This window comes from Geotrypetes seraphini, chromosome 2, assembly GCF_902459505.1.
Source record: "Geotrypetes seraphini chromosome 2, aGeoSer1.1, whole genome shotgun sequence".
Taxonomy (NCBI): domain Eukaryota; kingdom Metazoa; phylum Chordata; class Amphibia; order Gymnophiona; family Dermophiidae; genus Geotrypetes; species Geotrypetes seraphini.
This window is the reverse complement of record NC_047085.1, coordinates 380,794,906-380,822,797: the sequence shown is the minus strand read 5'-3', so window position 1 is coordinate 380,822,797 and position 27,892 is coordinate 380,794,906. Positions and strand designations below refer to the sequence as shown.

Here is a 27,892-nt window from a genome sequence, read left to right as displayed (position 1 = left end):
GGGAATTGGCAGTACTGTGGGGAAGGGGGAGATTTTTACACGGGCATCTTTAGAAGATAGCAGTCCAAGTAGGAGCTTTCTATCATAAATTGTTGCCAGGAACACATACGAGTATTATTATTTATTTTTTTTTTAATTCAATTTTCTATACCGTTTTCCCAGGAGAGCTCATAATAGTTTACATGAGTTTATTCGGGTACTTCAGCATTTTTTCCTGTCTGTCCCGGTGGGCTCACAATCTGTTTAATGTACCTGGGGCAATGGGGAGATAAAGTGACTTGCCCAGGATCACAAGGAGCAGAGTGGATTTGAACCCACAACCCCAGGGTGCTGAAGCTGTAGTTTGCGCTACTCCCCTTTCACAGTTATGCAGACCAAATTACATGAGATTCACCAACTCGTGGTACTAAAGTACTGACGATTAGTGAATTCTGTGCAAATTTTTTTTGTGCTAAATAGGGCAGTAATGAACTGTTTTACCATGCCATACTGTATATGCTTAAATTTCTTAGGAATAGATTAGATAGCCAAGTTTGAGGCGTTAATACTGTCACTCCAAATTGGTTACCAAACTTGCTCAAGCCACAAGAAAAGGAGTAGGGATGATATCTATATCCTCCAGTAGGCTCAATCGCTGGCCGCTCACACTGCATTAAACTTATCTATAGTAGGGCTGTTAAATCCACTAAATATTATCAATATTAATTATATCAATTTTGTTAGCCAAAGTAATAAAGCAATAGCATGGCCCAATCAGGTTCAAGACAAAATAGGGAAGTTCAATTGATTGGAGGGGGTATAATAGAGGGTTTTAGGTCTTTTTTGCAAACTTTTATAAGAAGAATGACTTTAATGGTTTGGAAAGTACTTTTGTGACTAAGAAATTTTGTGACTCTTTTGTGACTAAGAATTTGCCCACTCTGGCTGAAACTATTAGATGGAGGTTACATGCCCTAGCTGGAGAAGATGAATTGATGTGGGCAATCCAAAAAAGTAAACTAGGAAAGGCCCGTGATCTTAAATGAGGGAGATAGACCCTTAACAGCATATTTCACTGAAGTGTTATGTAGGCATTGTCTATCTGATGTTCTTTAACAGTCACACCTTCTTAAACCAGGGAAACACTCCTATCTCCCTTAGTCCTATAGACCCATCTCATTGTTGTGAGATTAAATGTTTAGCAGAAATTTTGCATGATCTAGTGGTGGATGTACAGGTGGACTTTGTCTGAAATAGCTATGCTATGAAAAATATACAAGAACTCTTAGCTTCTTTGGAAGAGGTTAAGAGATGATGCCTTCCTTTCTAGTAGGCTTTGATGCACAGAAGGCATTCGACAAAGTGGCAATTTATGTATGGAGTTCTTGATAGTTATAGCCTTCAAGGGTTTTTTGGTTTGTTTTTTTTACACAAGCAGAACACTTTATGATTTTCCCAGAGGCCTTTGTAAGGATCAATGGTGTATACATCCTTGTATTTGAGATTCAAAGGGGATAATCGATGGGGATACTTGTTGTCCTCCGTTTTGTTTGTGTTGGTGCTAGATCCCCTGATTTGGAATATATTGGCTACGTGAAAGATAATGGAGGTTCATGTGGTGACTAATGAATTTAAAATTGCATCTTCTAGTGCATGTTCTTGAGCCAAGGCAATCTCTTCCTATTTTGCTCAAATATTTTGTGGAATTCAGAGATTTCTGTGAGTTTAAGCTTAATATACATAAATCTAAGGCCTTGTCTTATTGAAGCATCCCTGCTTAAGAAGTGAGGATTGGCCCTTCCTTTTTAGTAGATGATGGGTAGTTTTCAGTAATGGGTATTACTTTGTTTGCAGACCATCAAAATTTGTATTCTTGTAACATCCCACATTTGATTCATTTTGATAAGCAGTAATTGGAGAGGTGGGCTGCTATGCCACCCTTTCTTAGAAGTAAAATCAATTTGTTTTGAATGACCCTGTTTTCAAAACGGTTGTATACCTGTGAACGAGTCGAGCGGTCATCTTCCGTCACATTACAAATGCATGCAGTGTTCCTGACTGGGTTCTCTAATAACTCCTTTCAGCTGTAATCAGTGAGTTTATCAGAATAGCTCTGTCACACGACCATATAAAAGGAAATCGTGAGGCACCTGTATCACTGAAAGAACTTCAAGCAGCATAAGTCCCTTAGAGTTGGATCCGCTCCAGGTGGTGATGAGTTCACTGTAGAGTTTTACAAATCATTTCAAATTACATTATTATCTTATCTTTTAAATTTATATCAGGCTCAACTAAATAAAGGTTGCATTTCAGGTACAATGGCAGAATCTTTAACCATTGTTTTACCAAAGCCAAATAAGGATCCCAAGTTGGTTTCAAATTACAGGCCTATTTCTTTGATTAATGTAGATGGAAAACTTCTGCCTAAGTTATTGGCTTTAAACTTGACCAAGGCTCTCCCTTATATTATTGGTATGCACCAAACGGGTTTCGTTGCTCAAAGACATTCATCAAACAACACCAGACTGGCTTTTTTCATATGTTAAATTTAACAAAAGCCATGGAAGATCCGGCCTTCTCTGTATCTTTGAATGCAGAGAAGGCCTTTGATCATGATCATATGGAATGGCCTTTATGTATCAAGCAATGGATTGGTTTGGTATTGGTTCCGGATTTATACAAATGATTCAAACCTTGTATAATTCCCCTTTTGTCAGATTATATATTAATACTACTTTTTCGGAACGTTTTTCAGAACTTTTTCAGAACGTTTTGCTTTTTGATATTGTACTGGAACTCTTGCTATTGGCTATTCAACAGGCAAAGGAGATACAGGGTATTCCTTATGCAGGTCAGGAAAATAAGGTCTCTGCTTATACAGATATGATATTTTGCTTCATTTGAGAAATTCTGATTCTACCATCCAGCATTTACTAGATTTGATTGATCGATTTGGAAAATTTTCTGGATACAAAATAAATTGGAGTACAATGTTTTCCCTAGTGACTTTCAGCCGGGCGCTCCGCCCAGCTAATTTAAGTGAGCGCCCGGCTGTGAACTTCAGACAGACAGTCTGAAGCGGCACTTGTTAAATAGTGAAACAACAATTTACCTTTCCAAAATCTAGTCGACAGACTACAGCAGTTCTCATTACAGAAGCTCACAAATCTCTGCAATTTATTGGGCTACTCTTTGGCTGGTTCCGGATCTCCTATAGCTGAGGGGTTTTTTTTTTTCATTGATTCAGCTGCAGCACAACAGGCCAATCACAAACGACCTTAGAACTCTGAGATCGTTTGCGATTGGTCCATTGCGCCCTAGCTGAGCTAATGAAAATTCCGGCGGCAGGACCTTCGACTTTGAGAAAGACCCGTGCCACCATCGGTAAGGGAAGAGCGCCAACACTAATGAGCCCTGATGCGGCAGCTGGTGGTGATCAGGCCACAATTCGAGCCAGGGCTCGGTGGACGTGAACATGAGCTATTTGAGCTTCATCTCGCGCCGGCACCTGTAGCTCAGCTTCTAGGAGCTGCACTTCTACCTGCGATTCCTGGGCAAGAATGGCATCTTTGTGGACGGGGGCGGTGCCCAAGCAGTAAGTGCACCGGTTAGCTTACTGGGCCAGAGGGGTGGGCTTTGTGGCTGCTTGAGCCCAGGCAAAGGTCATTTCCATTAGGGTTTAGCGTTTTGGAAAAGTTGGCTCCTGTGTTCTGGATGGGGAGGGGGCTGCTTCCCCACCCCCTACAGAAATACATGCAGTTCCCCCCTCCCCCCCCCACCTCGTGCTCCGCTCTGACCTCAGAGTTCAGTCGGGAGTCAGCAGAGGAAAGGGCAGGATCACTGAAAGCTCCTGCCACACAGCGCTTGATGGCAGGATTTTAAAAAATGTACGGGGGGGGGAGGTATTTGCTTCATAAGACGCACACCCTTATTTCCACCCACTTTTGGGTGGAAAAAAAGTGCGTCTTACAGAGCGAAAAATACAGTAATTCTGTTCACACACCCCCTCCTTTTTATTATTTTGTATGTGGAGGGGTCAAATAATTGGGGAAGGTAATTGAGGAGGAGATGCTATGGTGTGAAACTGTCAGCCACTCCCTTTATTTAATCCTGCGGGACAGCCTCAGCGGTTCAGTGGGTTTTATAAAGTTCTCTAGAGTTGAACCTGCCGATCCATATAAGTTATACTCTTACTCTTTTCCCCCACCCCAAGAGCTCCTTTTTTTGGGTGGGGGGAGGGTGAGTTATGTTTTGCTTTGATTGGAAGTATACTATACTTTATTCTTTTCCCAAATGGGGAAGCTGTGTGTATACCCCATGTCTTTTTGAATTGCATAAAAACAAAAGAATAGCCTATGTTTTGTATTTGAGTTTTGGTCCTTTGTACACCATTATGGACTGTTTGGGATATGTGCAATGTATAAATAAACAGTTTGTATTTGTATTTGTTTGATAAATTAGAGGTGTTTTCAGTGGCAATTGTTTGGGCTACTCTGACACAAGTTGGGCTACTTTTGGCCTTAAGTTTGGCAGGAAATATTTTTTACCATCTGGCAACCCTGACTCAAATTGAAAAGAAGTTGGACACTGCGGCGCAGGAGTTAAGAGCTCAGAGGAGTGTCTGTTGCTCAGTATAGGGTGGTTTTGTGGTATGATTGGTTATGTTTCCGCGCTCGGGGAGTTTCAAAAAGAAGAATGTGAGTGAGTTTTTTTTTGGGGGGGGTGTTATGGTTGATATTAAAGAGGAAAGGGCATATGAATTGGTCGGTAACTTTTTAAAAAACTTTTCAGAGACGCTGGAGGGTGGGGGAAGAGAGGATTTGGAGAGAGAGACAAAAAAGGACCTTGAGGAGGGGCGGGAAAGTAGACTTAAACCAAAAGGGAGGGGGAAGACAGGGCAGATGCTGGACTAGAGAGGTATAGAGGAAGAAAAAGCAACTGCAGAGAGGGTAAACACCCTGAACCGAGGAGAGAGATATGCATACGCTAGGCCTTGGGGAGGAAGAAGACAGTGAGAGTGAGAGATACAGAAAGACCTGAAACAAAGATGGGATGACTCAAAATGTTAGCAGAAGGAAGACAGAGGGAGAAACTTGAAACAAAGAGGAGGCAGATGTTGAACTTGGGGGGGTGTATAGAGGGAAGAGAGAAAAAGACTGCAGAGAGGTGGAAAGATTCTGGACCAAGGAGGGAGGAAGGAAGGAGAGAGAGGCAGAGAAAGACCTGGAAGAAAGGAGAAGAAATGCTGGACACGGGGGAGGGGGGCGATGTTTGTTTGTAAGCAAGCAACAGAGAGACGGAAGGTTGGGTCCAAAGTGGCAGACTGGATGGGCCATTTGGTCTTTATCTGCCATCATCTTTCTATGACATGAGGCAGATGCTGGACTATGGGAGGTGCAGACAGAAGAGACAGGGGGGGGACCCTGAGGAAGAACAAAGAGATGCAAGATCATAACAGAGGAGGGAGAGAAAAGGAGACATGTTGCCAGTAGGGGTGGAGGAGAGAGGAAGGAAAGTTGGACTTATGGAGGGACACAGATGTTGGTTGGGTAAGGGAATAAGGTCCAGAGGAGAGGAAGCATACAGGAAGCAGAAAAAGAAATATTGGATGCACAGTCAGAAGGAAGTGCAACCAGACTCATGAAATCACTAGACAACAAAGGTAGGAAAAATGATTTTATTCTCAATTTAGTGATCAAAAATGTGTCGGTTTTGAGAATTTATAATCTGCTATCTATATTTTGCACTATATTTGTCTATTTTTCTATAGTTGTTACTGAGGTGACATTGCATATTTTAGTCATCTCAGTACTTGTTCATTCTTCTACTCTTGAGCAGGGTCAGGCTATCTTTCTGGAGCTTCAGATCATTCTTCCGGATTGCCGCTGAGGGTCCTTTTGGTCAGTATTAGGATGGGGGTATTTCTCTACTGCTTGGGCAGTAGGTGTTGTACTCAGTTGGCAGGTGAAGTTGTTCTGCTTCAATGGGTGGACTCATCTTCGTCTTCTGTTGGCAGATCCTTTTATGGATCAGGATAAGAGTTTGGATAGACTTTCTCTCCGCAGAATCTGAGCATGGCCCATTTCTTGTATGTTACAGTGTACAGCGCTGTGTACGCTCTGGAAAGTGTGCATGTTGGTAATAGTGTAATCTTCTGCATCCTGGATATTGAGATTTGTGGCTCAGGCGTTCTAGCTCTTTTTATGGATGTGAGATCTCCTTGACCTAGACCTCATGGCCTCGTCTCTCAATTTTAAGCTTCCTAGCTTCTTCGGCGGGCCCAGGGAGTGGGAGTTAGAGGGGGTAGCTGCGTGGCTCCTTTCTCGTCTCTTCCTTCTCTTTTTCAGTGTTTTCTGCTGGCTGATGATGGCTTGGATTTACCATCTCGAGCTCGCTTTCCGGGCACAGTATTTGTAGAATCTCTGGATTGGCAGCGCCATCCTTACTATGCGGATTTGATGAGTCTTTCGACAGCCGGATTAAGAAGTTTCCTGGTATCTCCGGCTTTGCTCGCCCAGGGTCCGATCAACATGGATATTTGTACTACTTTAGTATTATGACCTAGTTTTTTGAAAAATCATGGCTGACGTGTAAGGGTTATGCGAAGCAGGTCGTTTCTTCTCTTATCTAGGTGCTACTGACGTCTTCTCCTGTGGCTTCTGCTTCCTTTTGGAGGTTTTTCCTTTCTTTGGTGCTTCTTAACATTTGAATCACTCCAGAGTTCCTTTTTGGCACAAGTGTATTGCCGAGGGCTTAGCGTTCAATTCCCTTCAGCTTCTAGTGCCATTCTTGGCTTGTTACAAGGGCTAGGTATATTGCTCTTCGTTTACTTCTCAGCTTCATGTAGTTCAGTTTCTAAACAGAGTGCGGTATATTCATGCGCCTCTTAGAAAGCCTCTTGGAGTACAATCTTCACGTACTTCTTCTCAGTTTACCGAAGGCTTCATTTCATCCTTGTCTTTTGGGACTCTAAAAGGCTGTGCCGTTGAACATGGGGTTTCTTGTGGCCATGGCTTCAGTTTTCTATGTTGCAGGCCTTGTTCAGCGGGGATTCCTATTTCTGATTTCCGAAATATGGGGTATCAGTTCGGATGGTACCACTATTTCTTTCTAGGGGGGTGTCATCCTTTCTTTTATGTCATGCTCGCTTTTCCTTCCTTCTTCCTGGGAGGAGAAATTGGGAGCAGTGCTTTTATTCACTGCATTTTTTGGTATGTACGTAGCGTTCTCCGCGAGCTCGGTTTCTAATGACTTTTAGTTGTTTATATCTCCTTTTTGTATTCTTCAAGGGACGCCTCAAACGTATGGCGGCGTCCGAAGCCTCCATCGCTCGATGGGTCCAGGAGGACATTCTTTATGCTTGCTTGCTGGCAGGGAAGCGGTTGGCGACAGGACTTCATGACCATTCTGCCGGAGCGATGGCTACTTCTTGGGCTCAGCCCAGAGGTTTTTTTCCTTGGAGGAGATTTGTCTCGCGGCTATTTGGTCTTCCGAGAGTGCTTTCTCTCCGCATTTCTGCTTGGATGTGGGGGCGCATGCGGTAGGGACGTTTTGTGCTTCGGTTGTTGCGGAAGCGGCGTTTGCTTCCCACCCAGATTGAGGATTGCTTTGCTACATCCCATTGGTCTCTGGATTCATCTGCTGCTGTTGCTAGGGAAGGAAAAATTATGTTCTTACCTGTTATTCTTTCCCTTAGACACAGCAGATGAATCCAGAGCCCCACCCTTTCTGGAATTTGTCTCTCGGTTTTTTCTTTTGCAATTTTCACAGTTTGTTATTATGGCAGGTAGTTTTCTGTATTATTGCATTTTGAGATTTGTTATGGGAAAGAAGTTTTTTACATGCTATGCCTATTGATGGTTATGGATGTTTGGGAAGGAGCTATACTGGATAAACAGGAGGAGTACCAGCCAATAGGACCACCTGTTAATCAGTTTCTCTATCTCCGCCTGCTGGTAGATGTGGGCTATCCCATTGGTCTCTGGATTCATCTGCTGTGTCTAAGGGAAAGAAAATTAACAGGTAAGAACATAATTTTTCCATTGGCTTCCTTAGCCAACACCTTTACTGTTCAAACCTCCAATACATACAGCAGGCTTCTCATCCATCCAGACTCTCTTTCACAGTCTCTCTGGAGGTTTCTTACCTAAGCCCTTTCTCTCTCTAGGGCTTCTCTCCCATGGGGATCTCTGAATGAATGAATCCTACACAACAGATATCCTTCTTTCTAGCTGAGTCCTGCCCCTCTGCTTCAGCTGGGCTGCATCATTCTCCCAATATGCTTCAGGATTAAGCTGCAGAGGCTCAGAGCCTTCTGGAACCTGGAGTCCAATTGCTCATGGGCTAGCTCCCCCTACTGTCCAAAGGTATAATAGTATCATTTGTGAGGGAGAATTCCTGACCCCCTCACAATACCTTACAAAATCTTCTTTTACTGATTACACATAAGGATATACATGTTCTTAATGGACTTATTAACAAAAAAAATGTTTTTGTTTTTGGTGTTTTTTTTTGGGGGGGGGGGGTAAAAAGACTCAAGCTTCATTTGGATAATTATATGGTAGATGTCAATATGGTAGGTTGGGTTTACCAAATTTGTACTAGTATAATTAGGCTTGTGTTTTGAGACATCTGCAAGACTGGGTTTTGGGCACCAATTATTTTTACCCCCAGTGCTGATTGGGCTTAGGGAGCACTTTTATATCTTAATTTTCTGCTTCATGCTCAAATTTCTCAACTTCCTTTACATTTATGTGTGAGTATTCTTGTGTGATGCATGAAGGAGGTATGGCAATGCCTCCTACTTCTGTAGGGACAGGGCTCACATAGTAGTGATCTCTTATCTATGGCTGGCATTATCCTAGAATAAAGAGGCAGTATATTCTCGCATATGGGTGACGTTGTCCTCAGTGCCCGGTATGGACAGTTTGACAAGTGAAGTGTCACTTTAAGTTGAAAAACTTTGCGACTGCCCGCACTGCGCATGCGCGAGTGCCTTCCTGCCTGACACCAGCTTGAGGCCCTCAGTTCTTCATTTTCCGTGAAGCGAAGAAGATTTTCAGTATGAGGCCTCTAAATACAAGGGTTAGCTATCCATTGAAGCTTTTTACTGCTCATGTATTTTCTGAACACTTCCCAATGACCAGACAGCAATCTTATATCGGCCTTTGGTTCTTCTCATCAACACGCTCTTTTCCCTTGCATCGTTTCTCATGTGTTTAAGTGAATAAGAGATATTCATCTATCCTCATCATCGTCTTCATCAGATCGATACTGAGATCATCCTATTTTTTGACTATGACCTTTTTTAACTTTCATTCAGGCTTTGCTTTGGCTTTACCTATGCCTGACTCTTCCAGTATTCCTTTAGAACTGTCTTTACAAGGAATTGCTTCCCAGGACCAGATCTTTTTCAGTAGATCTTTTCTTTACTGGATATATGATGAGCTCAGTACAGTTTTGCTTTAAGTTTAAAGCTCTTACTGTCTCACTTGCTGAGTTCCTATATGTTTAGAACAATGCTTCACTTTCTTTTTGCATATCATGCATTCTTGCAAGGAAGCGCCTATGGCTCAGTGGTTAAAGGCACTGCTTCTCTCTTCCAAAGGTCATGGGTTCAATTCTACACAACCCTAGTACCTTAATAATTTTGTGGCCATTATAAAAAATGTATGCTGGCGAACAGAATTTTGTTTTTCCAGTTTCTTCCTCTTTTCTCTAAAGCAACTCATAAGGAAATTATCTGTCTCATAGAGTATATTTCACCAGAGCACCTTCCTATATAGTATCAAATTCATAGACTGCATATTAAGCTCAACCTCCTGCTGCTTATCTATATCATCTGCTATGTTGTGAGTTCTGAGATCTCTCTCTCACTCTCACATTTCAACATGGAAGAAGTTAGAATAGAGTAAAACCTTGTTTTACGAACATAATTCATTCTGAAAACATGCTTGTAATTCAAAACACTCGTATATCAAAGCGAATTTCCCCATAAAAAATAATGGAAACTCAGACAATTCGTTCCAAAAACTTTAATATAAAATACTATACGTACTTGTATTGCAAGACCTCGCTCATTTAGAACAGTCACTACACTCCTGCAACATCAGAGAGAGATGAACCATCAGCTCAGTTGTGATGTGGGTATGTTGTATGTACTTGTATTGCAAGACATTGCTTGTATATCAAGTTAAAATTTAATAAAATGTTTTGCTTGTTTTGTAAAACACTTGCAAACCAAGTTACTTGCAATCCAAGGTTTCACTGTACTTTGAATAGCACAGTTTCCTTTCTATTTGAGTCACAGGCAATACTGGGCTCTTCCTGCAAAACCAGAAAATCTAGCAGCAGCCTCAGAAAATTCACTTAGCAGCTCCTAATATGTTCAGTCCTTTTTCATTTGCCTCTGATGAGCATGTTAGATCTCTCTTTGCCTCTTCCTCAACCTATCTGTTAGCATCAGATGTTCTAGATGTTTGGTTTTAGTTCATCTGACATTTGGGACCTACATCTGCATTGGCAGATGAACCACCAACCCTGACCTCCTCCAGGAGGCTTCATCAGAACGGTGTTCTGATGGCAGCAACATTAGTGCTAAGCCATTTTTTCCCTATCTCAACGATTGGCTATTATAGGATACCTCTCCTCAGGGATGCTCTCAGACATTCAAGTTTACAGTTAGCTTTTTGACATCTCAGCCTTAATCATCTCAAGCACTGCAGTTCATAACAGCCCTGCTCGACATAATTATACTCAGGGCCTTCCTACTTCAGCAATGACAGGACCACCTGTTTCAACTTTCCAATCAAGTCTTTCATCTTCAGATTATTTCAGCTAGACAACTGATGGGACTCTTGAATCACATGGCGTCTTCAATCCATATTACTTTCTTCACAAGACTTCATTTTTAAACTGCCCAATAGTCTCTGGCGTCTACATGGTCTCCAGTTTCCGATCCTTTTTCACAGCCACTTTCATCGCTGTGTTACTCTCTTCAGTGGGGGTTGACTTCATCCAATCTTTCCAAACGACTGCTACTTCAGATGTCTCCAGATTAGCCAATTCTGACGAACACACGGGCCTGTTCTGCCAAGAGCAGACGTTTATATACATATGTTGAGACTTGAGACTTAAGCGAGTTGGAATGAGGCAGACCCGGTTTAAAAGCTAAGTCATTTATCATGTACTGAATAAGTTTATAGCGATCATCATGTTTTAGAAACAAGCACTGACACTTTATAAATTATTATAACTTAAAAAGCAAATAGTTGCACATTTGTTCATTATATCACAGTATAAAAAGTTCCACTGAGGACGGCTACCACACAATTCTATCGTGTGGCATTCTGAGGAACAAAGTGTGATTTGAACATATATAGAGTGGTAGACTGTCTTTTGATCTTATGACGAAGTTAAAAGCACACTAAGCTGCTGCTACTGGTCTAGGGGTGGGGAGAGAAGGCAGGAGTCCCGGTAGATAACGCGACGACAGCAGAAGGCAGGAGTCCCAGCATACGCGACACTAGCAGGAAGTTGGGAGTCTTCAGGCAGCCACTGCACAACACAGGCCTGCCCCAGAAGTAGAATGAAGTGCTCCGGGACAGACTTGCTCACTGACAAGGCAACTGCCCTAAGATTTACCAGGAAGAGGGTGAGTGGACGGACAGTAGAAGTTCACCCTGGCACGGGCCGCAGTGAGAGCCGTACTGGGCCCATGTGGCCCGTAGGCCATATGCTGTGCAGGACTGACCTATGCTCTTAGGAAGTGGAATTTTCTTTTTATCTCCACCTTGGTGTCGGACACACCTTTTTTGTTTTTTTACCATGTTAAGGTGTTTCTCCGCACTTTTCCAGAGGTAGTCTTGAATTTTCATTTCCATCAATTCATTGTGTCACCAGTTTTCTTTCTGAAATCTATTTCTCATTCTGCCGGTCAATTCTTCGTACCTTAGCTTATTACTTACAAAGGTCTCAGTCTTATAAAGCATCACTTCAACTGCTTTCCTCTTTTCATACTAACAAGTTGAGCTGGTCCGCCACCAAAAGATCTATTTCCACATGGCTTGCGGCCTCTATTTCTTTATGCTATGCTCGAGATGGGCTGCAATTTGGAGATCTTATAACAACTCATGGGATCCAGGCTATGCAGCTTTAGTTGCTTTCTTACATTCCACTTACATTGCTGATATCTTAATTGGTGAAATTTGTATTGACTCGGTACTGATATTTTATATTGGGGGGATGCTTTTGATGTTGTCCAGTCATGTCTATGCTATATGTGGAAATCATAGGGAACCAAGATTTTATGTATGTGATATGTAAACCGCATAGTCTATATGCGATATACAATTTTTTAAATAAATAAATAAAAGTAGCTATGTGGTCCTCAGTTCACACATTTATCTCTCTCTATTCTCTGGAATTCTTTCCAAATGTAATGGTTACTTCAGCCAAGCAATATTATAATTTTTATTCTCTTATCTGGCCAACTCTCCCTCCATCCTATTACAGTAAGCTAGAGAGTCCCATATGTGAGAATATGCTGCCTGCTTGTCCTAGGATAAAGCACAGTTGCTTACCGTAACAGGTGTTATCCGGGGACAGAAGGCAGATATTCTCACATCCCACCCACCTCCCCTGGTTGGCTTCTTAGCTTGCTTACAGAACCAAGGGGCTCAAGCTGGCTTCAGATGGGAAGGCATTCGCACATGCATGGTGCGGGCAGTCACAAAATTTTTCAACTGTCTGTTCTGGGCTCTGTGGATGACGTCACCCATATGTGAGAATATCTACTTGCTGTCCCTGGATAATACCTGTTATGGTAAGTAACTATGCTATTTGGACTTTAGACCTGAGATGGACTCTGTAATATTTAAAGGTTGGGTTGCCAGAGGAATACAATATTTCTACCAAATCCATTGGGGAAATTTCAACAGGGTTCTGATAGTGATGTGTTAACTGTTTTTTTAACCTATAGTCAAATTGCTCACTATGTTTCTGCTCTAAAGAAAAAAATAACTTTTTCTAGGGGCCATTTTTAAATTTGGATAATTTTTTCAGATGAACTCTCTGCAGGCTATGTCTGTCTCGGGCCTTCATAAGGGGAACACCTTCAAGGGTTTCAGGTGCAATTCATAGATGGGCTTTACAATTAGGACTTGGCAAATGATTTCTCCAGTTACTTAGTAAGACCCCCCATAATTTACATGTAGTGCTGTTCTCAGAGGAATACTATTTTAGAACATTTAACTAGAGCACATTTCTCCCAAACACAGGCACACCAGGCTAGGAGCACTACATCATCTTATTGTGCCAAGTGCCTGGGAGATGGAGATCATTTACACATGCTTTGTGAGGCTATCCCAGGAATCTAATTTTTTGGTCTCAACTTACTAGATACTTGGAGGGTTTGTTGGGTAAACATATTATTCTGTCTCCTTTGGGTATGTTGTTTGGGAAAATAGTGATTTGTGGTCCACAGTCTAGGGCAGGGTAGGCAGTTAACAATTCTCGAGAGCCACAGGCAGGTCAGGTTTTCAGGATATCCACAATAAATATGCTTGAGATACATTTGCATCTCAAGGAGGCAGTGCATGCAAATCCATCTCTTACATATTCTAGGTCTAGGGGGGTGCGAACATGTCTTTTGGGGAAGAGATATATTATGCAGTAATGGCTAGTGGATTCTCCTCTATCTCACTAGATGCTTTGTATACATTTTTCTAACAAATCATGTATCAATATATTATTTATATATATAACACGCTTTAATATCCACAAGTGTATCGTTTTTTTTCCCCCAGAACCTCAAGCAATACCTCTTAAGGCTCAAGCAATTCATTGCCTTAAGCTTTGTGCCCACTCCTATTGGCTCTTATTTGTTAGATATATTTTCTCACAAATGTATATTGTTTCAATTATCTTTTCCCATTTAATCTTCTTTCATATAAACACTTTAAGCAGCTTAAATATTTTACTTAACTTAGTGGTCAGATGAGTAGGGAAACTCTTGCTGACATGCTTCGCCAAAAGGATTTTGAAGGCATTGTCCCTACAGTAATATCAAAAATATCTATTAGAAAGTGAGTATAAACTTTTACACAACCTCCTAAAAGATTACTAAAACTTCACATACCTATTCTATATCCACCATCATACTCAACTACTTCAAGACAAAGATGGCGGCATTCAAAACTACCATCTGGCGTGTACCCACAACTGGTAGCCACATCAGCTCTTACATAGCCCTGTACTTTTCATAATGTGCTCTCTGGGTAATCTAGTAGACTCCTTGCCCCCAAAAAGAGAGCTGAACAGCTTAACATTCCTTGTTTTGATTCTTTTTCGTGCTTGTATCTTCCAGTAAAATTTTGTTCCTTTTTTTTTTTTTAACCGATTCAATTGTTCTGAACTTTTAATTTATGAATCTGTTTTGGTCTCCATATTTGTTTGCTTGGCATGTCTTTTGGGTGTTTTGAAGCACAATAATAATAGCTTCAGTGATTGATGGGGTGTGGGTGTGCTTTACAGTTGGGGGCATTTTGCTGCTTTGGCAGATAAGTACTTGAGTTTTCTGCTGAGCACAGCAATCGGATATACCACTGGAAAAGGTCAGTTTCTCTATATCCCTCTACTGGCAGGAAGGGAAACACCCACTTGTAGTACAGTCCAACTAAAAAAATGAAGAAGGAAAAAAAAGAACCCCAAGTATGAGTAATATAATATACTGTAAAACTTGTTGTAATAGGTCATTCCATGGCAAGTGATGGAACTTTATATGCTGAATCTTACATGTCCCAAATGAACTCTGGTAAAGTTTAAGATCCACCAGTTGAATACTTGTGGAGATATAGCTTTTGTTTGATACCATACTATGACCATGTACTGTATCCCTGCACAATTTTGGCAACTTTGAGTCAAAATATTTCCTTGATATTTGAAGCTAAACAAATGAAACTTGGCAACTTTTTACAACTTTTATTCAACTTTTTACAATCTGTTAAATCAAACTAATGCAGATTTTCATTTTTTGAAACTGACTTTCGTAAAAAGCCTCAAAGTGGATCGTGTTGAAAAATGTCAAAGTTTAGTCTTCTTTGGCTCCTGAAATAATGAAGCTAACCCTATAAAAGTTTGTCTGTCATTTTGTGACATGACTTTGTTCTCAAATATACAATTTAAACTTATAAGCTAATCTCAATACTTTATAATTTCAATTTAAAGTTTTGTGTTTTTATAAGAAATGTCAAAAATTGGGTATTTTTAACCAGCTTTTACAAAAAAGAATATTCTTGAAAAATTTTCGAACTAACTCTATTAAAGCATGTTTCAGACCCCCTGAAAAAGTTGGACTTATTTTTCAAAGCAAGCAAAGAGTGCCTGAAAATAAGGGTCAAAGGTCATAGATGGCATAGTAATGGCATACATTAACATCGAAATATAGTCAGCTCTTCAAGTTATAAAGTTATAAACTGTTGTTTTGCATTTTTTTATATGGAAAATATTTTATTGCATTGGTCCATGGTGTCATTGCCAAATGTGTTTTCTGCATTTGATAAAACTTTAAGTACTTTTATTGATTTGATAGGTTCTTGCAGATAGAACAGTTCTTTGACATTTATATCTTTTTAATTTATTTTCTTTTTAATTTTGGGAGAAACCAGCAATTCTTCCAGTTTAGGACATGGCAAATCGAGGAGCTTCTAGACCCAATGGGCCGAACACTGCAAGTAAAATATGTCAGTTCAAACTAGTGCTTCTTGGCGAGTCAGCTGTTGGCAAATCAAGTTTAGTGCTCCGTTTTGTAAAAGGCCAGTTCCACGAGTTCCAAGAGAGTACAATTGGAGGTGAGCAGAAATGTTTGTCTTATGCATTTTTCTTTTGACACTAGTTTTTGCTCTCCTCGGTGGTTACTGCTTTCTTTTCAGCTGTTTATATGTCGCTTGGCATTAGTTAATCTATACCTTGTGTGTATGTATTCAGTTTTGCCTTTTCTGTTTGCTGTCCTGCATCCAATCCAAGGAACAAATCAATACTTTGTAAATACAGCACTAAAAGGTATTTACAAAATAGATCCTCTCAAAATTTATGATGTCCGCATTCCCCACCAATTGTAATGGGATGTTTATACCTTCTCAGTGCTATGCTTTATATGTATATGAGAGGTGGTTGGGATTTAAAATTGGCTTTATTTAGCTCAAATCAATAGTAGCACAGATTAACCATCTTAATTAATTAAAGAAATATAAACTTACAATCTCTGTGTCTCGGTAAGATGTTACGTTTAATGTTTCCACACAGTCAATACTATGTATTTACTCTAGTCTACCCCTTGTTTAGTGAATGAACTTGAACTTTGCTACCGTGTTTCTCCGAAAATAAGACAGTGTCTTATATTAATTTTATGCCCAAAAAACATGCTAGGTCTTATTTTCGGGGTATGTAATGATCATCTCACCCTTCTTCTCCTTCACTCCAATTCTTCCTCTTTCCTTATTCTCTCCCACATGTGCAGCTCCTATCCTTCCCTTCCTCCCATCCCTCGTGCAGCAGGACCCTTGCCCAGCTCCTATCCTTCCCTTCCTCCCAGCCCTCATGAGCAGAACCCTTACCCAGCTTCTATCCTTCCCTTCCTCCCATCCCTCGTGCCGCAGGACCCTTACCCAGCTTCTATTCTTACCTTCCTCCCATCCCTCATGTAGCAGGACCCTTGAGCAAGCACCCCCTCAAGCCCCCCAGCCAAATCCCCATCCTTTCCTCCCTCCCACCTGAACCCTGCCAACCGCGAGCGAGCCCTACATACCTCCTTAAGCAGCGGTGGGCCGGCAGCACTCTAAAAAGGCTGCTTTGGCCTTTTCCGCCCATGAATTCACTCTGCCGCGTTCCTGAATTCATAGGTGGACAAAGCCAAAGCAGCCTGTTTAGAGTGCTGCCGGCCCAGAGCTGCTTAGGGACGTATGTACTAGGGCTTGCTTACAGTCAGCGGGGTTCGGATGGGAGGGAGGGACGGAAGGATGGGGGTTCGGATGCACGGCTTCAGTGGGGGGGGGGGCAGTGCTCGCCTAAGGATTCGGCTGCACAAGGGATGGGAGGAAGGGAAGGGGAACTGTCGGCGAATCCCGGGACTAGGGCTTATTTTTGGGGTAGGTCTTATTTTCAGGGAAACACGGCAGTTGCTGTCAGACTAGTACTGCTCTAAAGAGAGTCTGATTTAAAACAGAATTTCATTGTAGCAGCATTTCTTACCTCTGCCCAGGAAGAGATTGTCGTTCCCCCCACCCCCTTCCCAACATGGCACATCTTTCCAGTTCCTCTGCAGGGCAGGAAGCCACCAGTTCTCTCTCACAGTCTCATTCTCCATGTCCTCCTCCTCTTCTTCTTAATATCCAGGAAATCCATTGTTATGTAGGATTTGTCTTCATAACTGACAGCTTAATTCTCTTTAAGAAACTAGAATTCAAGTCTGGTCTAGACAGCTATGTAGGAAAGCTCAAGTTTAACCTAACTTCCCTATAGCCTATAAGTCCAAAACTACCCCAAGACTAACCTTAACACCTATTTTTATTCCACAGAAACTGAATATATAAGGTATGTTTAAAACTGCACTGACTGTATTTGGAATATTCAGCTGCATGTCATTCTCTATCATAACTTAAGAGTAATCATGATTCGAAATGATTTATCTCACCCACCTCCCACCCCCCTCCCCATCATTAACGTTGTTTATGTTTAGTGGCAGTAGCAAACCTTCAGAGGTTTTGGAAACTAAGCTCCACATTTGCTTGTCAAATAAAGACCAGTCAGTATGTAATATTCAGCTGTAGCTTAATTTCTTAATTTAAACTTGGGATGTGCAAGGAAAATGAATTGGATGAATAGCTAACGACTGCTAAATATTAGCTATAGAAACTCACTTATTATGCTTTGTGTGTTTTACTGGAAACCATTTTTTCTCTCACAGAACTCTGTAGTTCTTCACATCAGATTTACTTTTCATTTGTGAAGCTTACAGTTCAGTACCATGCTAATGTGTGCAGTTGAGTAGATTTAAGGGTTGCAGATTATTGTTCAGGTGTTCAGAATGCAACTAATTAAAGAAACAAAAAGTAATCAGAATGCTTAGTGGGGGTGTTAAAATTTGTTTTGTTTTGTTGCTCAAGGTAAGTCTGTTGACTGCTGTTCTCCTCGCTTACCCCAAAAGCTTTGTAATATTTTCATCCATTCATTGAACCTATTTGAAAGATGTTTAATGGTTATGTCATGTAGGAGAGCACTTAATGGATGTTAATCAGTAGAGGAATCACTTCCATGCTGATGCATGACACTTTTTGTGGGGAGAGTTGTAGGGTTAGTAATATCTCTTTTCTGTAATAATCTTTAGAGTAAACATAGAAATTTACCAAATGATTATAAGTTGCATTTGTTTTTCCTCAGCCCTTTTTGATTTTGCTTTGATATTTTTACTGTGTTCTCATTTGAAACTCATTGTTTACACCCCCAAACACTTACCTTCTGAAACTGCTCTGTCAATCATTTTGTTTTGTCTGTAGATATGTCATGAAAATCCTTTTCTTTACAAACACAATGTTGTGTACTATTTTGTGGGATGATATAGCTTTTGTAGTTTATACCATTTCAAGCAGTGCTTCCTAAACTTATCCAACATGATACTGTTTAGTGTTTCAAAAGTCACATGACCTCAGATGTCCACTGAAACACTTAGCTAGATGGAGGATAAAGTGAAAAGTTGCAGCAGTCTCTAAAATTCTGAGGATATCCCCATTGAGTGTTGTGCACTTAACGGCAATTTTCAAAGCATATTTTGCACGTAAACAGGCTGTGTTAAAAATGGCCTACTCACATTGGGGTAGGGAACTCCGGTCCTCGAGAACCATATTCCAGTCAGGTTTTCTGGATTTCCCCAATGAATATGCATTGAAAGCAGTCCATGCAAATAGATCTCATGCATATTCATTGCGGAAATCCTGAAAACCCGACTGGAATACGGCTGGAATATGAAATGCCAACCTGAGCAAAATGTGTGCCCAAGATAACTAGGAACCTGCTGTTAGAAACAATTTCTATTGAGCTCAGCATTGTAAAGCCAGTATTTTTGGAGCAGCAAAATGAGCTGGTCTCATGTTGTCAAACTGGGATTTTTTTTTTCTCCATATTCCTACCTAAGTCCTTGAGACATCTTCAAATGCATACATCCTCAAAAAGCCATCTCCTAAATTTGTCACTGGAAATCGTCTTTATTTATTTAAAAAATTTATTTCCAGTGCACTAGGTGTGTCATTCTGGACAAGCAGGTTATCTCCCCATGGCCGCGAGCTATATGCAGAAGGAATCCACTATCCCACTAGAATCCTCCTTATCTAGGAGCTCTACTGCCACCTGCAGATTTTCCCTTCTTCACGTAAGCCAGGATTATTTGTTCTGCTGTGGTGGCTCCATCCTCAGTCCCTCTCCAGGGGCATTGCTCTTCTTGTAACGATAGATGCCAGTCTCCTCAGTTGGGGTGCTGATTTAGGGGCATTGGATGCCCTTTCAGAAGAATTGGTCAAGCTATGTGCCATTTGGTTGTCTCTAATGAAACTGCAGAAGTCTCTAAAAGTTGGATTTATCGTCTAAATACTGTAACCCCATATGGGTTGAATAATGAATTAGAATGGGCCACTCTTGTTTAGGGAGGCTATCCTGGGGGCGGGTCCTGCTGTAGGTCATCTAAAAAGTGAAGGAATAAAGTAAATAATATTTAAATAATGGGTAAATAGTTGATGAAGCCCATCCTGATATCAGACGCTGTCGTTGATAAGTTTTTAGTCACGTCAGCTGATGAGGCCAGGGCGGGCTTAAAACAGGAAAAAGGAAGTTGATTCACCATTCTCACTGAACTCTATGGTCTGTTAGAATGGCGTCTAAACTTATGAGGTAAGATAGTATGGTTGAGAGTTTTTAAAAAAAATAATTTAAAAATTAAAAATTAATTTATCAAATGCTTCTGTATGGACTGGCTGGGTCAGGTGATCAAGTATCTTCTTTCTATGATTATAGGGAGTGATAGCCTTGAAATAACCTTTGAAAACACATGGGTGAAACATGTCGGTATATCTCTCCTGTCTGAACTGAGACCATACAGCTAAGTACTCATAGTTCATATATATTAGAGTTATGATATTTGTAGAAGAAATGAAAAAGTTGAAAAAGTAAAAAAAAGTCAAAACGATAAAACTAAAATCGATCCAGTGATGATTTGAGGCATAAAGCCACTCACTATGAGTGAATACTGAGTGGGTGGTGGCCTCGCTGAGGATCAGAGAAAAGACAGATTATAAATTATTAGTAGGAATAAGGTGTTTATTGTATGCGGTTTAAATTCTAGCATACTTAAAGGTGGTGTATGGATGTTACCCTTATTCTATAATCATATTTCGTAGAAAATAGTGCCACTGGTTGATGCTACAGCAGTGACATATGTCAGTTGCCAGGGAGGCACCAAGAGTGCATCTCTATATCTGGAAGCCTGCATGCTCTTTCACTGGGTGGAGCATCATCTCCAGGTGCTCTCGCTAGTGCAAGTCGCAAGAGTGGACAGTGTTCAAGCCAGCTTCCTCAGCAGGACAGACCTTGGATTCAGGCGAGTAGATTCTGTCGACAGCAGCTTTTCAGGCCATTATTCAGCGCTGGGGTGATAGTGAAGAACAAGAAAGCAGACAAGTTCTTCAGTCAACAAGTTCAAGCCTGGACATGAGGATCTAGACGCTGTAGTCCAGCCTTGGCCTCAGGGCATCTTGTTGTATGTCTTTCCTCCCTGGCCCATAATAGGCCGAATCCTTCAACAGATTGCAACTCATCAGGGAAGTTTATTCTGGTGGCTCCAGATTGGCTGTGCACGCCTGGTACGCAGATCTGATGCATCTTTGCATAGGCCAAGGCTTCCAGTTGCAAATGCATCCAGACATCCTTTTGCTGGTTCCAGTATGCATGAAAGATCCGGATCGCTTTGCTCTTATGGTATGACTCTTGAGTGTGAAGCGTTAGAGCACAAAGAGTATTCCGAAATGGTCATTGCCACCCTTTTCAAGTCTAAGAAGTTGACTATAGTTTCTGCCTAAGCTAAAGCATGGAAGACTTTCCAGTATTGGTGCATCCAGGAATACGTGGATCCATTTTCAGCTCTGGTTTTGGTGGTGTTAGCTTTTCTCCAAGTGGGCCTTGATAAGGGCCTCACCTTGATTTCTCTTTGGGTCCAAGTCACAGGGCTCTTTTGTTTTTAAACTCAAGACTGCAGACCTATGCTGGCATCTCATCCAGACATCACCAAATTTCTAAAAGGTGCTTTCAATATCAGACCGCTGTTCAAATCGCATTTCCCTCATGGAATCTTAAAGTGGTTCTGTGAGTGTCCCACTTGGATTTTATGGTAAAGATGGTTTCCTTGGTAGCTGTGACCTTGGTGAGATGAGTCTCAGAGCTCCAGGCTCTTTCTTGTAGATAGCCTTTCCTTAGAATCTCGGAGACTGCGGTCTCCTTACGCACTGTTTCTTCTTTTCTGCCAAAGGTAGTTTTGGTGTTTCAGATTAATCAGGAAGTCCGTTTACCTGTATTCTAGTCCACTGGTTCTAAGAAACATATTTTGAAGAGGTTGGACATGAGAAGAATGCTTCTTCATTATCTAGAAGTCACCAGTGAGTTTAGGATCTCTGATCATCTGTTTGGGCTGACTTATTTGACTAAGTGAGGCACACCCGCTTCCAAGGCCACGATTTCTAGATGAATCCATAAGGCCATTTTGCCAGGCTATGTTATCTGTGGGAAATAGTCTCTGTTTCCATCAAAGTGCATTCGATAAAGAGTGTAGGTTCATTATGGGCCGAAGCTAGGGCAGTCTCTCCAGCTGAGATTTGTAATCGGCAACTTGGTCCACTTTACACACATTTGCAAAGTTTTATAGGGTGGACATTGTGGCAAGAGATAACTCTGCTTTTGGTTCCTCTGTGTTACAGGCCAGCAGCCCGCCCTAGATTTCTGGGATTGCTTTTATACATCCTGCTTGTCCAGAATAATACACCTATTGCACTGGAAAAAGAGATTATGTCCTTACCTTGATAATATATTTTCCAGTAGATAGGTTTGTCATTCCGGACCCTTGCCCTGTCCTTCCTGTGCCTGTCTACTGTCTGATTCTGTTTATTCTTCTCCAAGTATGTATCTTGGATGCTAGTTTTTGGGCCCTGAAGAATTCTGTATAATATGTTCTTTTTTTCTTAACTTTATTTTTAATTTTAGCAAATAATTACAAGTTATACCACTTGTTAATGCAATACAGTGCCTAACACAATATTAAAACTCAAACATATTTAAGAAGAAAAACAAAAGGAAAAAAGGGAAAACATAGGCACATCCTCAGACCACTAAAATAAGGAGAGGAAGGAACTAAGAAAAAGATTTGGGAGAATCGTTACTAAAATGTACTTCAACATAGACAAATAGCAAAGACGGCTTTAACTTGGGCTTTTACATTAAATTTTTTGTCTTTATACAGTGTCCACTATTATCTTCTTGAGGTCCAAAAAGGACTGGAAAAACACACATCTTAAGCCTAAATATGTTATCACACATTTGCATGGATATGCTAATAAATAATTAGCTCCTAGTTTCCTCTCTCATTGCTAGGAATTGCTTTCTTCTCTCCTGCGTGGATTTAGTCACATCTAGATATAACCATAACCTCTGTCCACAAAAATAGGAAGCTGAATTTTTGAAGTACCATATTTTTCGCTCCATAAGACGCACTTTTTTCCCCAAAAAAAGTTTAGATCGGCACCCGCCCCTCGTCCACTGCCGCTGCTACTGGTCACTCACTGCAAGTAGAGAAAGGGAAGGGCCAGGCAGGTGCAGCAATTGCATGCCACTGGCCCAGAAGCCTTACCCCCGACGTCAGTTCTGACGTCGGACAGAAGGTCCGGGCCAGCCAATGGCCCTTCCCAGCAATTTGTTCAGTTTGGAGGGAGTGAAGCGCCGCTGGGTCCCCGATGATCCCTCAATCTCGGGCTGCTCTTGATGCTGCGCTGACTAGTTCGACCCGCTGCTTTAGCCAGGAGCGTCGTCGTCGCCCGCCACTGCTGCTTCGTGGACATGTCCTCAGAACGTCAGCAGCGGGAGGCAATTAAAATCAGCGGGCGGTCAGGCTTGGTGGGGGGCAGAAGAGGACAGAGACTGGAAGGCAGTGAGAGGAACATAGGAGGGAGGGAGGAGGGGACAATTGTTGGGCCTGAGTTGGGGGGGAAGCAGACAAAGGCTGGAAGGCAGTGAGGGGATCATAGGAGGGAGGGAGGAAGGAAGGAACAATTTTGGGGCCTGAGGAAGGAAGGAAAGAAATCACCAGACAACAAAGGTAGGAAAAATGATTTTATTTTCAATTTAGTGATCAAAATGTGTCAGTTTGGAGAATTTATATCAGCCTACCACTAGACCACCAGAGGGGGGACAGGGTGCAGAACCTGGCAATGAATGTGGGGTTGGGTGCAGAGCTTGGCAGGGAGAGTTTGGTTCAGAATGTGTGGTACACTGATCTCCTCCCATGGTTTTCAATATCACCTCTACTCCAATGACTCCCAGATTTACTTCTGCACACCAGATATCTCTACAGGAATTCAGGTCCGAATCATTTCTTTCCTGTCCGACATTGCCACTTGAGTGTCTCACCGCCATCTCAAACTGAATATGGCTAAAACTGAACGCCTTATCTTTCCACCTAAACTCATCTCCCCCTTCTCGCTGTTCTCTCTTTCTGTGGATAACACTCTCCTCCTCCCTGTTTTGTTAGCTCACAACCTTGGGGTGATCTTTGACTCCTCTTTCTCCTTCTCTGCTCGGATCCAACAAACCGCTAAAACATGTTGCTTCCTGTATAATATTTCCAAAATCTGACCTTTCCTCTCTGAACACACTACCAAAACCCTTATCCATGTTCTCATCACCTCGTAGAAACATAGAGTATGACAGCAGAAAAGGGCCGTCAGCCCAACAAGTCTGCCCCCTAAAAAAACCCTCCCCCTAAGCATTTTCCTGGAGTGTACCCACATGTTTATCCCATCGTCTCTTGAAGTCAAGCACGTTGCTGGCCTCGACAACCTGACATGGAAGACTATTCCAACAATCAACCACCCTTTCAGTGAAGAATTATTTTCTGATGTTACCATGAAGTCTCTCACCCTTGAGTTTGAGCGGATGCCCTCTTGTTGCCGTGGGACCTGTAAGGAAAAAGATATCTTCCTCCACCTCAGTATGGCCTGTAAGATATTTGAACGTCTCTATCATGTCTCCTCTCTCTCTGCGTTCTTCGAGAGAATATAACTGCAGCCTGCTTAGACATTCTTCATATGGGAGATCCTTGAGTCCTGAGACCATCTTAGTGGCCATTCGCTGAACTGACTCCATCCTCTTCATATCCTTCTGATAATGTGGCCTCCAAAACTGAACATAGTACTCCAGATGAGGTCTCACCATGGACCTGTACAATGGCATTATAACTTCAGGCTTTCGGCTGACGAAACTTCTTCGGATGCAGCCCAGCTTTTGTCTAGCTTTGATGAAGCTTTCTCCACTTGATTGGTAGTCTTCATATTTTCACTAATGATTACACCCAGGTCCCATTCTATGACAGTTCTTGTTAAGATTTCATCATTCAGGGTGTATGTTCTGCAGGGGTTACCGCTACCAAGGTGCATAACCTTACACTTTTTGGCATTAAAACTCAGTTGCCAAGTATTAGACCATTTTTCCAGTAAAAGTAGGTCCTACCTCATATTGTCGAGCACGGTTGTGATGTCCACTATGTTGCATAGCTTAGCATCATCGGCAAATAATGTAATTTTACCTCAAAGTCCCTGGGGCAGGTCTCGTACAAAGATATTAAATAGTATCAGACCCAAGACCGAGCCCTGCGGCACTCCACTGGTCACTTGACGTTTCTGAGGGAGTACCATTTACTACCACCCTCTGAAGTCTACCACTGAGCCAGTCTTTAACCCATGCAGTCAATGTTTCTCCTAGTCCCATTGCATTCATTTTGTTCAATAACCTACTGCAACGTACTCTTCTGAGGCCTCCCATGCATCCATCTCTCACCCCTTCAATCTGTTCAACCTCATAATCTGTGAGAGCCGCTATTCTCACATTATCCCTCTCCTCAAGTCACTTCATTGGCTCCCCATCTGTTTCTGAATACAATTCAAACTCCTCTTACTGACTTACAAGTGCATTCACTCTGTAGCCCCCCAATATCTCTTCTCATTTATTTTCCCCTTTGTTCCACCACCACACACTAACCCCCCTCGTGAACTCCATTCAGCGGGTAAGTCCCTCTTATCTGTACCCTTCTCCACTGCCAACTCCAGACTCCATCCCTTCTTTCTTGTCACACTGTATACCTGGAACAGGCTGCCTGAATCGATACGTTATGTTAAATCTCTAGCTGTATTCAAATCCAAGCTAAAAACCCACTTTTTTTAAACTGCTTTCAGCTCTTAACTCCTATTCACTGCTGTCAGATACCTATACCTATTCTATCATTCCTCTACCAGAATCTCCCCAACCCTGAGATGTCCTGTCTATCCAAATTAGATTGTAAGTTCTTCTGAGCAGGGACCATCTATTAAATGTACAGCGCTGCATACAACTTTCAGCGCTACAGAAATGATAATTAGTAGTAGTAGTTGGCTGTTGTTTATTGAGTGTTCAAGTGTTATTATGTTTGAGCAGAACAGGTGATTTGTTTAGGAAATTTCCTATTTTTGTCCTTACTTCACATAATTTTGATGTAGTTCTTGCATGCTTGGGTACTAACTGCAGATGGCAGTAGAGCTCCCAGAGAAGTAGGAGGATCACAGAAAAAATCTAGAGTTGATTCCCTCTTGCTTATGGCTTGCGTCCATGAGGAGATAATCCGCTTGTCCAGAATGACATACCTTTCTACTGGAAAAGATATTCAAGGCAAGGACTTAATCTCCTTATACCATCTACATCAGTGGGCTCAAACTCGTGGCCCGGCAACCACATGCGTCCCGCCAGGTACTATTTTGAGGCCCTCGGTATGTTTTTCATAATCATAAAAGTAAAATAAAACAGTTTCTTGATCATATGTCTCTAACTATAAATTACAATATTATTATTAAGACTTAGCTAAAAGGAAAGATTTATAAACTATAAAGAGTTTTACCTCATTCAAAATTGTCATTTCTTTAATAAGACATTAACTATTTTTTCTGCGGTCCACCAAGAAGCTACAAATCCAAAATGTGGCCCTGCAAAGGGTTTGAGTTTGAGACCACTGATCTATATCTAGGCGGTTTAGCTAGTGGAGAAAGCAAACAAGATGATGATGTCTGGGACAAAGGGCTAGATTCACTAACCTTCCCAATTCACTCTGATCCGTGTCCAATCCGAGGCAGGCCGACTGATTCACAACGGGCCTGTATTCAAATGGGGGCGATCAGAGGAATGCCACCCACTAACTACATGGATCGCTCTCCAGCGATCCCGATGTATGCAAAGACCATCTACTTTGCCTGTAGACGATCTGCGTATGTGTTTGTGTTTTTTAATTTTACTTTTTTACCTGCGGGTTTAAAGCAGGTTAAAACCACAGGCTTGTGCTGCAGGGAAGGGAGGAGAATTCGGGCAGAGAAGAGTTGGGGCGGCCAGCAAGAGTCGGGGCAGAGAGCACGGGGTGGCAAGCAGAATCGTGGCAGGGAGCAAACTGTTCACTTTCTCTGCCGCAGCTCGCGTGAGCCGGGCTCCCTGGGATTGCCTCGCACCTCTCCTCTCTGCTGCTGCGCTGGGCCGGCTCTGCATCTCCCCACCCCCACTGCTGGCTCCCCCCATGGCCCCACCTCCTGCCCACCACCATGACAGCTTCCAGGGCCCTCACTCGCTCCTTGCAGCACAACAGCCCAAAATTCCAGTCCTTACCTCCCACTCAGAGAGGTTGCAACGGCCAGGGAACGAGATCCTCGGGAAAGCCTGCATTTCCACCCAAAGCAAAAAGAGTTATCCCAAAGAGATCCACCATCATTTAAACAAATCTCCCCGATTCTCATGTGTGAGCAGTTGATGAGGGGATTGAACCCTCCCAAGAGGCAGCACCTTTACAAGCCAACAAGCCTCAAACAAATCGTGGCAGAGAGCAGGGCAGAGAAGAGAGAGTTGGGGCAGAAGAGTTGGTTGGGGCAGAAAGCAGGGCTGGAAGTTAGGGATTTCAGGGCGGCAATGGAGCAGGAGAGTCGGCAGGGACATGTGCGACTAGCCCTCAGCAGTCGCTTGTTTTGGAATCAGCAAGCCCAGTCGGTGTTCCTCTTTTTTTTAGTGAATCGCTGCCTGCCTATATTTGCATGCCATTCCCCCTCATTTGCATGCGCGGATTGGGATCGAATCGGAGGATGATCGGCACAGAGGTTAGTGAATCGGGTCGGAGGTCAAAACTGGTCGGGACATGATCGATGTCCTTAGTGAATCTAGCCCTTAGATACCTAAAATTATCTTGCACTGTTTTTGAAACAGTTCTTTAGGGCTTGAATACACTATCTATACCTCAAGGGTCCTGAATTCTATCTTTAAGCGCTTAACACTCCTTTCCACCCCTACCAGTCGGTTCTCAGAATAGTCAGTGAATATGTGTGAGATAAATTTATGTATACTATCTCCATTGTATGTAAGTGAATCTCATGTATATTCATTATGGATATCCTGAAACCTTGTGTGGCTCAGAGATACTTGAAAACAGGGATGAAAGTCCCTCATTTAGATCATACCTGACATCCAATCATGTTCTCCATATAGCACAGTGAAGTGCCCTTACCAAGAAGACTCAAATATGGCTTGTAGAAAAGTGAAATTCTGAATTTTC

At 42.1% G+C, this 27,892-nt stretch overlaps 1 protein-coding gene across 3 annotated transcripts in view; it reads left to right on the top strand.

The window, feature by feature from the left end:
* Positions 1-27,892, top strand: part of RAB5A (RAB5A, member RAS oncogene family) — a 58,791-nt gene that overhangs the window by 9,560 nt on the left and 21,339 nt on the right. The window contains exon 2 of one of the 3 annotated variants that reach the window (XM_033930666.1): positions 15,638-15,827. In XM_033930666.1, coding sequence (XP_033786557.1) covers positions 15,665-15,827 — 163 coding nt within the window. In that variant the 5' untranslated portion in view covers positions 15,638-15,664. Of the gene's footprint in view, positions 1-15,634; positions 15,828-27,892 lie in introns of all 3 variants that reach the window. The other 2 variants (XM_033930667.1, XM_033930665.1) reach the window with 2 other exon arrangements.